This window comes from Rhododendron vialii, chromosome 1a (assembly GCF_030253575.1).
Source record: "Rhododendron vialii isolate Sample 1 chromosome 1a, ASM3025357v1".
Lineage (NCBI taxonomy): Eukaryota > Viridiplantae > Streptophyta > Magnoliopsida > Ericales > Ericaceae > Rhododendron > Rhododendron vialii.
In genome coordinates this window covers 17,189,187-17,203,262 of record NC_080557.1, presented here as the reverse complement: position 1 = coordinate 17,203,262, position 14,076 = coordinate 17,189,187, and the positions used below count along the sequence as shown (strand labels likewise).

Here is a 14,076-nt window from a genome sequence, read left to right as displayed (position 1 = left end):
TCAACTTGCCCTAATCATAGCGCGCTCGTACTGATGTTTGACCCCAGCTCCAACCAAACGAATACATAGCTTTTTCTTCACTCTTCTAATAAATGGGATCCTCCTCGCGCGGGAAAGTTGCCCTACTTGGATTACTTGGAAGTGGTAAAGGGATTTATATAGTAAGAAAGAAGAATAAAATAGAGAAGCTGGAAAAAATAGACGACTGCATATAACGGAATTTTCCAAACAAATTGCCGTCAACGTTTCGATCCTATTTGATACAAATATCAAAGTGAAAATTGTCCAACCTCCTAACTACAACACAGAGTGAACAATACCCAATACGACTAAGGGTCTGTTTGTACCATAGATTTTACGCAATTCAGGAAAGGCTAAATAGAAATGGAGGTCATGAAGTGTTTTGGATTTCAAGAAGCAATTTAGCAAAGTCTTTGATGTTTCACATCCTTTAAATAATACAAACTTCCTTCAGCAACAACCAAATTACATTCTCTGCAAATGTAGCTTTGGGAACCACTAAATACGACGATTTTAGGGGTAGGCGAGATATGTGCATTGGGCATCCTTTTAAACAAGCAAACTACGGACTTATCACAAGAAATATGCAGGGCATGCTTTTAAATGATCAACCTACAGATTTGCTCCTTTTATGGCACTATACAACCTACAGACTTGCTCCTTTAATGGCCCTATATTTCCCACTGTTCTGATTGGGGAACGGGGCAACGCCCATGAAGCTCCGGCGGAAAGGTAAGGCCTGTCAGGCCGTATGCCCAATGGTTTTCAGGGATACGCTTGTACGCCACCAACATATGTAGCCTTGACATATGCAGATCCTTCAGCCATGAGCTCATCCCATGACTCAGTAGACAACACAACAAAATCAGCAAATTTTCCAGGGGATAGTGACCCCACCTCCTCGTCAAGGAAACATGCACGGGCAGCTGAGATCGTGTACCTGCCATGGGAAGGTCACATTAGCGAAGATGATAACTGAAAGGAAAAACAGAAGGAAAATAGAGAGGACCAGGTGCAGTATAATTTGGAAATTCAAATAATGAACACAAAATCCCCGATCACAGAAAGTAGTTTAATTTGCCGTACGCATTTAATGCATCACTCAGACTGATGCACTCTGATGGTATCCACGCATTTTCCCAACCAGGCGGTATTCTTTTCATAGCAGTCTTTATACTACTTAAAGGATTAATTTCTACAACCTGAAAATTCACAACAAAAACAATATGAAACATGTAACTTGCATGGGAATAATCTCTCACGAGAAATCTAAATTCCATAAAAATAAAAATAAATAGACAATTGAGAAAGAGAACGTCTGAAATTTCTCACTGGCCAATCAGATCCAAATGACAAATTGCTAGCAAGGAGTGACCGAAATAGATATGATCCTCTCTGAGCCCTTTCCGCCCCGAGCTTTCTAATTGCAGAATCAGCATCACCCAGTAATTGATCAGGCTGTTAACAAGTGGTTTCAAATTTTAACCAAATAAAACCATCTCCACTCAGAGCAACAAATGAATTGAAGCCCTTGAGGACAAAAATAGGGTCCACAATAAATGGTAATTTGAAAACTTGAAGCCTCATGAACCTGCATTGAAGCAACAACTCCTTCTTCACCGAATCGGCCTACTGTCCCAGGTGCTAAATGCTGAGCATGCTCAATCTGCAAACGTTTGTTATAGTCATGGAAGGTAACATTTTGCCGACATTAAGGGACTGCTTGTTTGACTGGACTAATAGGTAAGGGTGATATAATTCCATAAGATATGAAACCACCAGACATACTCATAGTGATGGGATTAGTAACACAACACCCGTCGAGGCATTATATATGCCATGGCCTTGTGGGATTTCATATCCAATGGATACTTAACCCTGACCGCTAAAGTTTCATTTGAACGTTGGCTATGGGGCCCTTTCGATTTATAGTCCAATCCTAATTCTCGATATTCCGGGCAAACAGATGGGCCCTATGAAGAAAAGAACAGGCAACAAAAAAACTATGCTGCACTGAATCTTCTTCCATGATTGATGTTAGATAAATTTCTAAATATTTTGGAGATATTATTTACCCTAAATCTTCGGTCTCTCATCCCATTTTTAGCAACCACAGACTTGTACATATCCAAGATCAAGTCATTTGCTCTATCACCTATAGCATGAATGGCAACCTGGCACATCCAAGTTAAAGTTAGTGACCACAATAGCGCATGATTACACAGATAGATATGGAGCGGTTTATATAGCAACAAATGGAGAACCTGAAGCCCAGATTTATCTGATTCCACGGTCATATTGAATAGACTTTCCATATCTGTAACTTGTAAGCCAAAATTCTGAGGATCATCAACATAAGGCTACCGAACACATGAACAATGTCTTCTGTCAATATTGGCAGATATGTGGAAAGTATACAACACCAGTTTCAGAAAAGAAGGAGGCATGTGATTAGCAATGTCCATGGAGAACTGTATAGAAGCCACGCTCATGATTAAGTGCAGTAGTACTACATGAACTCCCTTGGACTGGATGGGCACAGACACAGTTCATGTACAGACTTTCAAAACAATGTTCTGATTTTTAATGCAACTTTTAACAAACCCCTTATATAACACTTTACCAAAAAGAAACCCTGCTATATTTTGTTTTTGAAAAATGATAGGCATATCCCTCAACGTTCTGGGTGGACTAGTATCTACATGTATTCGTTCACCTATCGCACGTCATCAGTTCAAGTTGCTCTATCATGAAGGACAGTGAGTGGTACTAGCTGCCCAGTAGAATATTCCCCTCCTTTGGATCACGTGGGGTTGGCACTCCCCCCTCGTATTTGTTTCCACCAATACCAAAACGGGAAGAAAAACAAAAAATGATAAAGACAAATGAATAAGAGTAGACATATCCAGATCTGACTTATTTTTCCCTTCTCAAAACAGATGAAAAGGTAGATTCTCGATTTGTTCTCCCAAAAATTGTCAAAATCTTGTGCCAACCATAAGCATAATCGGGATATCAAATCTTGACTAAGTAGAAATTTTCACTCATGCACTTCAAAACATCCATGATTCTGATTTCTGGTTTCAATTCTTCAAGTTTTTTGTTAACAGGATATTATAATCCTTCGTCACGCGAAAGCTATCATCCAAATTTCACTTTCAACCTAAAACCGTGTTCACAAAGTGCGAACGGAAGTCATTTTATCAATTGAAATCGCATTCATCACCCTCCGCTACTGAATGGTTAATGGATCCTAAAAAATCACCATTCTCACCTCATAAAAGAGTGCGCTATTAGATCCCAATGATCCATCAGCAAAAGCCTTCACGCCGCCCAAATAAAGCCATTTGCTCAGCTTTCGACCTTTCTCATGGATAAGACCCTACAAAGGAAATCAAGCTCTTAAGAGAAAAGGCAAGGTGATAATTCTGTAATAGGGAATGCAAAGACAAAATGCGGATAGGAAGGAAGAAAAGGACAGAGAAAGGTCAGGGCAGACAATAGCAGATAAAGCTTGCTAAAAAGTTATTAATAGCATGAAATAGAAGAACGAGATTTGTCAAAGAACATGATTTTCCTTACATGTTTAAGTAATATATATGTATATAACTGTACATATAGTAAGTGAGTAAGAGTTTTCTGCTAAGATGAAAAGGGCGTCCTTTACGCAGTTGACTAAGCAAATGGCCTTGGGGCTGAGAGAGAGAGAGAGAGAGAGAGAGAGAGAGAGAGAGAGAGAGAGAGAGAGAGAGAGAGAGAGAGAGTGCAGAGATCGTGTATAGACTCCACACATGGATACGTGATCGAGATATAAGGGGATACGGCAGAAGATTGAATGTGTTAGTTCAGTTGTAAAGAAAATCATTATTTAAGAAAGACAAGTCTCATAAAATAGCAACTTAAGTCCTTCATACTTGTAACTGTGACCAGGAAAGACAGGTCTCATAAAATAGCAACTTAAGTCATTCATACTTGTAACCGTGACCAGGTACTCATTGGAAAAAATAAGCAAACCCTGATCTTCATTTGTCCAGAAATATCCGCCCATCTGTACACTTCTGCAATCATCAGCAACATCTAGAATCAGAGATGGATCAAAATGGCTCTCTGCACCCCAGGAACTCATTTTTCTGAGCTGTAAAAAAATTGAACAACAATACTCTGCAAAAGTAAATTTCAAGTGGTGCATTTGTTGTCCCACAGAAATTAAATCACTACCTTATGTTTACATAGCATTTGAAATGAGTTTATTGTGCTAAACGTAGCTTTCAAACAAGTCAACAATCTACAGTTTTCTGGCTTTGAATGATTTGCATCCATTTTAGTAATGAATATGATGAAATGTATTCCAAACGCCACATAAAGAACCATAAAATAATTACATTTTATGGAACATTCACAATTACTTTAAAAGCATGCTAATAAAACCTGAAAAATCTTCCCATGGATGTTCTGCTGATGTGCCAGGAAAATATCTTCCAAAATCTACTATTGTTGTCACACCCTTTGTCAGGGCATGATTGCTGGCTCTTACCAAAGCTTCCCTCCTTCCATCTATTGAGACCTCTGGGATGCATGATAAAACGAGCTTCATTGCAGAATCAATCAGCAACCCGGTTGGTTCTGCAAGTGATATCACCACAGAAATAACTAAATGTTCCATTCAACTTGTTTGATCGTGTTGGCTACGGAAACCATTCGGTGAATAGAATTTTACATATACTACCAATTACCACATGGAATATGTCGCACTGATAAGCTGCATATTCCATTAGTACTATACTCATCAAAAAACAATTCATGAAGATGACAAAATTGGACAATATAGATTATACAGGAGAAAGATAGCAACTGTATTCACACTAGAATGATCAAGCAGCAGGAAAATATTGTCCTCTGTTAACAGAAATTGCTACTTATCTACATCTGCCAAACGGAAAACACATATTGTCCTCACCACAAGCTAGACTTGCTCAAAATCAGGATAACTTTATCTACATCAGCCACTAGAGCAGATGTACACCATAATGCGTAGGTTTCTTTTTTATTTTCCAAAATAAGAGATATTAAAGCACCCAAAATAAAGTATTACTTTCCAAAAAAAAGCACCAAAATATAGTTGACGTGTTTGAAAATGCTGAGTATTTTCATAACCTGGGTACAAACTATGCTAGAGAACACCACTATTACTGGTGTATGAGAGACCGAGTTGAGTCTTGTTTCATCAGTTTTAGCACTGTAGCAAACTGAAAGGACCAGAATCTACACTGATCAACCAAAAGCAAAACATGTATCACATTTCACATGGTTAAAACATCAATTAGAGAGAGTAGACAGTTTAAGATTGGTTTTTGTGCACTGGAGTGGATGCTGGGATTAAAAGGGCTTTAGCATAGATCCTTGATATCCCACCAGGATGTTTACCTGGTATATACCTAGGATTTCCTTTGATCTCTGTTAGATTGATTGCTGCTGATTGTGCTGTTCTAAAAGAGAAGATTCCAGGCAGAATAACTGGCTGGTCTAATAAGGCATTGTCCTATGGAGGTAGAGCTTAATTGATTCAATCTGTTCAGACAAATATTCAAGTCTACTGGTGCTCAATTTTTGTGCTTCCCTAGAAAACTTTAAAGGTGAATGAGCTCAATTGATTCAACCTCTAATTATATTTGTTACATATAAGAGAAAACAATCTCAGTATCCCAATTCATTTGTCTTGTTAGCACAAAAATAAAACTCAAATTGTAGGTTCTCTGAGTGAACGAATGTTTAGTAGTTAAAAGCAACTAAAATCGACCTTCCTACACATGAACCTTTCAAAGTTACCTCCATCGGTGGTTCTTACTATACCTCCACCTTCTGGATCTCCTGTGTTGTTAGTAATCGCTGCAATTTTCAGTGCCATTGAATTAGCCAATCCCATGTGACCATCCATCCTTGACAACCAAACCTGCATATGTTGTATCTTAAGAACATTGCATGATAAATGCCAATCCTCATATAATACGGGTAGTTTTGAGATTCCTTACAGGATTGTGGGGTGTAATATCATCAATCCAAGAGGCCATTGGAAATTCCCCTCCCCAAAGATCATTATTCCATCCACCTCCCAATAACCAGGAGCCATGTTTCAGATCTAGAAGAATTTGTTCAAAGGCAACCATGAAACCATTAATAAGGTTTTGATATAATATGTACCGAAGATGCCAGCCAGGGTTGGCCTAGATTTATGTATACTAAAAGTGTGTGAAATCTTTATAGATACGTCATACATGTAAAACATGGGAAATAGGCATTGGCATAGTAAGAGCCTTGCCATTGTCTCCAACTTCACCACAACCCAATGGGGAGCCTAGGTGATGGTGACTGGCGAGCATGACAAGAAGAAGAAAGAAGGCCAAATTTAGAACTTCACCATCAGGTCTAAGGTTAATTTGGGTCTTATCTTCTTGAATAGCAAATGTATAAACAAGAAGATTGCTGGACAGATTAGTGGCATTATGTTAGGTTTTAGTCACTTTGAGGTTCCCTATGAAATGGGGAATGGAAGGGAGCCACTATGAATGGCTGCCTCGTCAAAGTACATGAAGGATCTACATGATAGAGTCAATGTCTTTCAATCACGATTTGATATTTCCGACAGACCTGCTACCTGAGCATATTACCTTTTACGGGAATTCATCAATATATTTCTCGAAAGACATGAAATCGAAATGAAGGATAACAGATAAACCATGGATCAAATAAGCTCTCTCGCAGACTTCCATTAGAATAAACAAGAGGAGCTTTATGTTAAAATATCTCCAGTTCCACTAGTATGATTCAAGTGAACATTTGTTAGTTTGAGTGTAGCATAGCTTGTAATTCGGATTAGCTTTGTCTTCTACAGTAGACACATACATTGAAATTAATACTTTCCCTCATAAAATCTATATTGCAGAGACAGAGAGTATGCCCAACACCAAATAATGAATTCTAGCAACCAAATCCTTCCTTTGTCTTGCCAAGTTTCTACTCCAAATCTATGATCTTCTTAGACATTATCAAAGTAAAAGCATAATATTTTTCCATCTTCGGTCATCTGTAAACCAAGCCAAGTATACCCTTTCTTACGTGGCCCATAGCTTATTTTGGTGACTTACATTAGCGTTAAGTGTTTCCCGCACTTTCTCCTACATCTGGTGGTTAGCATGACCTATGTTTTTGAAAAGCAATAGAAGTTTCCATAGAAGTACTGGTGGCAGTGACGTGGTGGTGTGGTATAGTGGCCATAGGGTAACAGGGGTAACCACCAAAGCTATGAATATTTTTCATTGTCGCATAACATAGTGAAAACTGAGCGATACGCATGTTTTTATTCCAGAATCACATTTCCTGGGTTTTCAAATTGTTTCTATCTAAAATTATTACTACGTACAGAGATAATTAGAGCCTTTCCAACAACCAAAGATACTGTATTCATAAGCCCAAGAGACTCGCATGATGGTATACTAAATACTAATGATAAGTGCGTACCCTCAAATTCATCTTGAGATTTAGAATTGAGATCAATTGCTGCAACTACTGCCTTCATCCCATCGGTATGGAACACATAAGCCCCATGCCATGTTAGAATCCCATCCTTGTTGCTCTTCCAATGAAGCCCTCTAGTTTAGGGCTTTAGGAAGACAAGTACCGAGCGGCAGTAACAGTACCCTAACATCTTGTTGCAGGCGTCCAATGCAATTGATTCCCACCAGTAGAATGACCGTCACTGGTAGGCTGGTAGCGAAGGTGGCCTGGGCCAATAAACGGTCTTACGTAGCAAATGATGGCAGGAGCCTAATAGCTAAAAGGCATAATATATATAAGGGGCCATTGGTTCATTCATTAAAATGCAGCCTACTAACCTCACGTTGGTTCAATCCTGAGGTTAGTCACATAGTGCATGTGCAAACAAAGCCAAAGGTTAGTTCCGTACAGAGTCTACCCCTCCAAGTCTGATAGGGGCATACTTTTCTGGAAAGAGACAAAATTTATAATAACAATCCACTGATTCTAGTACCACTCAATCCGTGAACATTGTTAAACAATTTAACTTTCCTGCAGTCCAATGAGTGACTAGTTACCCTGACCCCAAGTGCATAGTCATGCAGGTTAAAGGAGTAGAGCCAGACATCATTGTTAAATTGTAACCTTACATACATTTCCTCAAGTTCCGACGACAACCACACTACTGAAAGCAGGGTTGGGAGTGGAGGAGGGGCCAAGGGCATGGAAGCGAGGGCACACTGAAGAGTCTGTCACAGTTCACGACAATGATACAACATATGCAAGACAAATAGAGCACTTACTTCTTACTGCATCCTTGACTTTTCTGATGAACTCATCCTTGTTGTTCATGCCTCGGAGTTCCACCCGCACCATCTGTTTTCGGTTGCTAATTAAAACCAATGGAACCTTATTCACAACTGATGTGCGTAAGAAAGTAAGAACGTTTTTATCAAAGAAATATATATTCAGAAGAGACTTGGCAGCTTGTCATGACACCAGGGGATGAATATTGACTATGCATCTTCCTTACAATGATCTTCCGCATCTAAAGGAATGAGGGAAGTATGAAGTTGAACAATTAGTTGAACGAATAAAAAGAGATGTATATCTGTATGTGTAGTAGCAGCAAACCTAATCTACAAGGCACGTATAAAATTGATAGCTTCCATAGAAATACGCTAGGCATAAAACCAAATTAGCTTTCAGAAATCAGTATTCCATCACATCCTCTCTTCAGCTGGTCCATTATGTGGCTCATAAGTTAGTAATACAGTTTAAAGATTAGTATTGGCTCTCACATGGGTTCTCTCATATATTGTTCCCCTCAGGTATTTAATTAGAATCCAAGATCTAGCTTTTTTTTCAGATTAAGATCTTGTTGAAGAAATTTTGTCAACCAAACTTCCCCTTCCTCAAACACTTGCAAAATTAGTCGAATCAAGCTCTCCAAAACTTAAGTTTTTAAACTGGTTTTCCTACTAATTTTCCAAAGAAGTACTCCACCATTTCCTAACCATTTAACACCAAACATGGCTGATGCTATAGTTAGTACTTAGTAGTTAGTAGTTAGTACAACTCTCTACATGTGAAACCCAAAGTCATAAAGAAACTGCAAACATCTCACAGAACACATTCATACTAAATTCACACAAGCATACAAACACAAACAACAGAAGCCGACAAACGGCCACGAACAAAACTGATTTATAGGGTAGACCTGCAGTCCTCCAAAAAGCAAGTGCACGTGAGAATCAATAAATCCAGGAACCACAGCTTTTCCCTCTAAATTCATTACTTCAGTTCCGTGTCCTACCAAATCCTGCATTCAAGGAGTTATGCAAAAAGCTAATTTCCATATTTACAAAGCGAAGGTTTTTTCTTTCCTTTGGAACAGTACTGGAACAAGAATAATGCTGATTACAATGTACCAGAAAGTAAACATCAAAGATAATGCAACTTGTGAGATTTCCATAGGCAAAAAACATTAAATCTCCAAGTTGTACCACGACCCCTTCCAAACACCAAAAAGAATAAGACCATCTAACCATATAACAAGAAAAGATGCCCACAAACTCGACGCTAATCAGAACCTCAATAACTTCTTTTACCAGCTTTAGAGTAAGTCACTGATTCCTCAAGAATCCTCCATTAAAAGGATCTACATGCAGAGCGAGGCAAAGAACAAAAGAACCTGAAGATATGCGAGGAAGCGTGAGATATATGACCAAGAGCTTTGCAATTATTGCCGCTTCTGAGAGTATCGAAATGTCTCATACAACTCTCTTGTAAATCCCAATCATTAGCATTTCAGGTGGTAGCTCCTAGTATTCACTAACATATTCAAAGGTGACCGTTTTTGGTAACACAAGCTTGTTACAACACGCCGATCAAAAAAAAAAAGAAGCTTGTTACAACCCAAAGTTGCATAAGCATTTACTTCAATTTCCTAGCAATGGGATCTAAACTCTTCGGAAATAGCATTTATGTGTCATCGAAAGTTGGAAACTACGCAGAGACACGGAGTAACTTTTGCTGCATATAATTCGCTTATATTTCTTTCACCATTTTCCTTTAAGGTGCATAAACTTTCCTACTAAGATTCTTATTGACAACCCTCCAAGGAATTAGTGTCACCTTAAGGTCCTCAATTTTGTCCGTGATACGACCAAAAGCAGCAGGAATAAACGTGACAGAATAGATATCGAGTAAGCAGAAATGGCAGGGACAAGCAATACATAACATAGATGCACACAATTTCCTCTTAAAAATGCAGGACACAACATGCCTGGGAGTCTCTGGCATTTTAACAATTTATATCTTCACAATTTAATAGTCATACATATGGATAAGTAATATGAACTGCACAACATATGAGAACAAGTATTTGCTTTCATGATTAGTTTAGGTAATTTAAATAGAACCACAATAAATTCCAACTACGTTCCTTTTATTTCCTTTGTTTTGTTATTTCATCTTTTTGTGTCAGTTAGTTGGGTTCTGTTCAGATTCTCTGTCCATCCTTAAGCTCCAGGAGTATTCATTGCAACCTATTTATAACGCAGTAATTTAATAGGGGAGAGAGAAAGACTCAAGTTTGACAATTTGTAACTTTGAGGTCCTGTTTTAAATGCCGGACGAATGGTGAGGATAAATTCTGCGGAAAGAGTCATCCAAACAAACTAACAGTGAGAAGATAACCAATACCGCATCTATGGTAATTCCTCCACCAATGGGCGCATTCAAATGTCGAACATATAAATCCAACCAATGTATAATCCAGTCTATCAAATAGGCCCCCGAACTCCAATGGGACATATTGCAAAAGTTCTCTCTAAAAGTGGAACTTTTGTGCTGTTCTTTCTTTAGTAGCATATGGTATCAAAGCAGGACGTCTCCAGCCACCACTTGGTACCAGTGTTTCATGGAAGAAACTAGACATCAGCCGGCCAAGAGTTGAAGGTGAGATTCGACAACTCTAGGAGCAACAAGTTTCGACATTACAAGAGCTGGGGCAACTTCTACGGATAGGAAGTCAAATTGACTGGTGGCATCCAACACAATGGGCGGCAAGTGAGAGCAGCAGCAAACATATTATCTGTCGTCATAAACTGCAGACCCATTTGGGACAGTCGCAAATCAATATGTCAAAGTCGATCTCCTTAGCTTGAGGGAGAAAAACATCAGTGAGGGTGAAAGATTCTTAAACTAAACTCAAAATGCCGAAGATCACAAATTCAGAATTGTACATTAGTTTTCTTTTACAATTGTACTTTCGATTTATATGTTTGTGTTGCATTCACATTCCTTAATCCTGTGTCAGGATTCTGCAAATTCCTAGCATAAAATTTCCTCATCGTCATCACAAATGGCAAGGCGGCCTTGAATTGGTATAACTAACATGAGAGTTTGTCCAACTTTGGAAAACCTCATTCCTTTCAACAACACGTGTCTGTAAATAACATATATTTGCCCTTCCTGTTACTTACATTTTTCCTTGTTTTTTGGATAAATAAGCCATAGAAGTTGGAGTTGTTCTTGTGAAGCTTGATTCGATTTGGGTTGCACTTCGTTGTGGACATACTCAACTACACAGTTTGGAACCACGTAAAAATCTCTCTATCTTGCGTTCTTGTTTAATGTTCTCTATTATTCTTCGTATTCGCATTGTCTGCAGGGGGGGTCCTAAGAAGAGACCCGGGTCTGAGTGAAAAATATTTCTTGAAATTTCTTTAGGGGTGGGGTAACAATCCCAAAAATTTCAAGTTCTCAATCATTTCTTATGTTGCATGTAGGAGTATAAAATTAACGTCGCTTCACACATGCACCTAATAACATCTCTTCTTCGAACCTCGCAAGTAACAATATATACATATAAAATATATTCTTTATTATAAATATGAAAACACACGTGATTTGGGCCATGCTAAACACAAATTCTGCGTCCGCAACTGATGTGTGTGGTGGTTTGGCTGTTTTCTCAAACAAGAATGGAAAGAGAACTGTGTATAAAGAAGAAGAAACCTGAAGAGAGGAATGGTTGCCGACACGGAGAACCCGTCCGGCGCGAATAGCCATGGAATCAGCAACTGGGAGAGAGGAATCACTAGTGTAGATAAACCCATTGGTGACAAACAAATCTGCAACCGACGGAGACGAGGAAGAAGAAGAAGAGAATGATGGGGGTCCTCTCAAATTCCAGAAATCTGCCCCAAAAAGAAAAACCAAAAAACACAGTTATTGTGAATGTAACAAGAGTCTGAATTCGGAGAGAAAAAGGATGGAAACGAGGGTTTAGCGAAGTGACCACTTACAGTTGGTGCTGAGCAGAGGAAACAAGGCTATGGAGAGGAGGACTGCGACTGACGCTGAGAGAACGATTAAATAATTCATGATTTAGAGTGAGCAAAGGACTGAGCGGAAGTGGAAGCCAATGTTAAACAGCACAGTTCTGGCAGTATCTCAATACTAGTGAGCAAAATTGGTAAGTGGCTTCTCTCTCTCTCTCTCTCTCTCTCTCTCTCTCTCTAAACATTCCTGCAGGTTGACTACCAATTCTGTTGCTTGTTTATCGGGGAGCGCCCTATGGCGGGTGATACAATCAGTAGTGCGAGCGCAAAAGCGTCATTTCTACATCCTCATACCCAAAAGGATAAAACTAATCCATTTAGAACCATTTCTACATCCTCACCCAAAAGGATAAAACTAATCCATTTAGAACGGACCGTCGGGAACCAACACTCACAAAAAGCAGTGAGAAGTCTCTAGGAGAGATCACTAGACCCGCCCATTAGCCTATTCACATGGACTTTCACCTCCTAACTAGTTGGCCTACCCCAGAATCGAACTACACCTTTAAGGTGGAAGCAAATCCCCTTGCCCGTGGAGACAATCCTTGTTGGGTGAGAGCGACGATTGGGAACGCGAGTAGAGAGAAAATTGGGAGCCGAATTGAAGGGTAACGGATTTATATCTCTATTATAAAGCATCTTCCATCATTTCCCCCTTTTTCACTCCAATTGAGTAGAACTCCTTCAAAATTCACTCTCCACCTTTACTCAAACGCGAGTGGTACAAATGGCTTTTTGGGTCTCTTTTGAGTCTCAAAAAAATGATCAGAACCGCTCATTTTGTTTAGAATATTTTGTTTATAATCCTTGCAAAAAATAAACTCAATCCAATATGGGTCAGGGCATTTACAAAACATTCAACTTTGTTACAGAATTCATGCCTAAATTCTAAAGCAAAGTTGGATGTTTTGTAAACATCCTTACCGGTACCGGATTGAGTTTATTTTTTGCAAGGACCATAATTAAAGTATTTTAAACAAAATGAGCGGCTCCGATCATTTTTTTGTGACCCAAAACATGCCCAAAAAGGCGTTTGTACGCACTGGTACAGACATAAATCTGTACCAGTATCATTTCTGTACTCAAATTTATGCTTACTTGAGTTCTATTCAAATTTTTACTCAAATCAAGGGAGGGAAACTCGAGATTTTACTTTATTTGCAAGGCTATTTCTCCCCTCCCAAATTTACAATCATGTCGTTAATGAAGGTTTTACTCAAAATTGTGTTAATTCGGGGATTACTCATTGAATTGTTTACACCAAATGAAGCGTAATTCAAATTTTTACAAAACTTCGAGTGAAAGTATGAGTAAGGGCAGCAGAGTCTAATAGTTTGAAGAAAGAATAAATTGCATATTAGTCCTAAATTAGCACCCGCATAAATTTCATCCGTGCCATATTATGTTTTGATCCTGTAATTGTAAGAATGTACTATTTTTACCTTTCTTATTTCATTTTTAGAGATATATGTGTGCGCGCGAGAACGCACGTTGCCTTAATTTTGTGAAATCTGGTTGAGGAGAAATATACCCAATAAAAAATGGTTAACCCAAAATTGAAGCCCTTCTGCAACTCCTCCCACTGAACATACCTGATCCAGACTGCTGTTTCATTGAACGGGGCAGATTAGGTCTTTGAACTCCTTGAGCTATGGGAGGAGGTAGTCGTTGAGCT

General features: G+C 38.8%; 1 protein-coding gene across 7 annotated transcripts; it reads right to left on the bottom strand.

Moving 5' to 3' along the window:
- Positions 1-385: 385 nt before the first annotated feature.
- Positions 386-12,686, bottom strand: LOC131312429 (protein LONG AFTER FAR-RED 3). 7 transcript variants are annotated; one of them, XR_009195884.1, is made up of 16 exons: positions 12,366-12,678; positions 12,076-12,257; positions 9,272-9,373; positions 8,355-8,427; positions 6,051-6,157; positions 5,848-5,971; positions 4,450-4,644; positions 3,994-4,079; positions 3,296-3,403; positions 2,286-2,381; positions 2,097-2,195; positions 1,613-1,687; positions 1,354-1,479; positions 1,108-1,223; positions 668-961; positions 386-633 (listed from the first exon to the last, which is right to left on the bottom strand). XR_009195884.1 is itself a non-coding variant. In XM_058340201.1 (15 exons), the coding sequence occupies exons 1-15, from the start codon at positions 12,442-12,444 to the stop codon at positions 787-789; spliced, it is 1,743 nt and encodes a 580-aa protein (XP_058196184.1). In that variant the 5' UTR covers positions 12,445-12,686; the 3' UTR covers positions 386-786. The 7 variants fall into 7 exon arrangements, 6 of the variants coding, with proteins under 6 accessions (XP_058196184.1, XP_058196463.1, XP_058196312.1 ...); XM_058340201.1 differs by having other exon boundaries at positions 386-961; positions 12,366-12,686; XM_058340480.1 differs by lacking the exon at positions 12,366-12,678 and adding an exon at positions 9,663-9,745 and having other exon boundaries at positions 386-961; positions 12,076-12,117.
- Positions 12,687-14,076: the final 1,390 nt, after the last annotated feature.

What these genes read in the sequence shown, in the direction of transcription:
- LOC131312429 (XM_058340201.1), bottom strand. Translation starts at nt 12,444, where the DNA reads ATGAATTATTTAATCGTTCTCTCAGCGTCAGTCGCAGTCCTCCTCTCC. An exon ending in TCCTCTGCTCAGCACCAACT is followed by an intron (nt 12,258 to 12,365) that starts GTAAGTGGTCAC and finishes TTTTTGGGGCAG; the next exon opens with ATTTCTGGAATTTGAGAGGA. An exon ending in TGCTTTTTGGAGGACTGCAG is followed by an intron (nt 8,428 to 9,271) that starts GTCTACCCTATA and finishes AACCGAAAACAG; the next exon opens with ATGGTGCGGGTGGAACTCCG.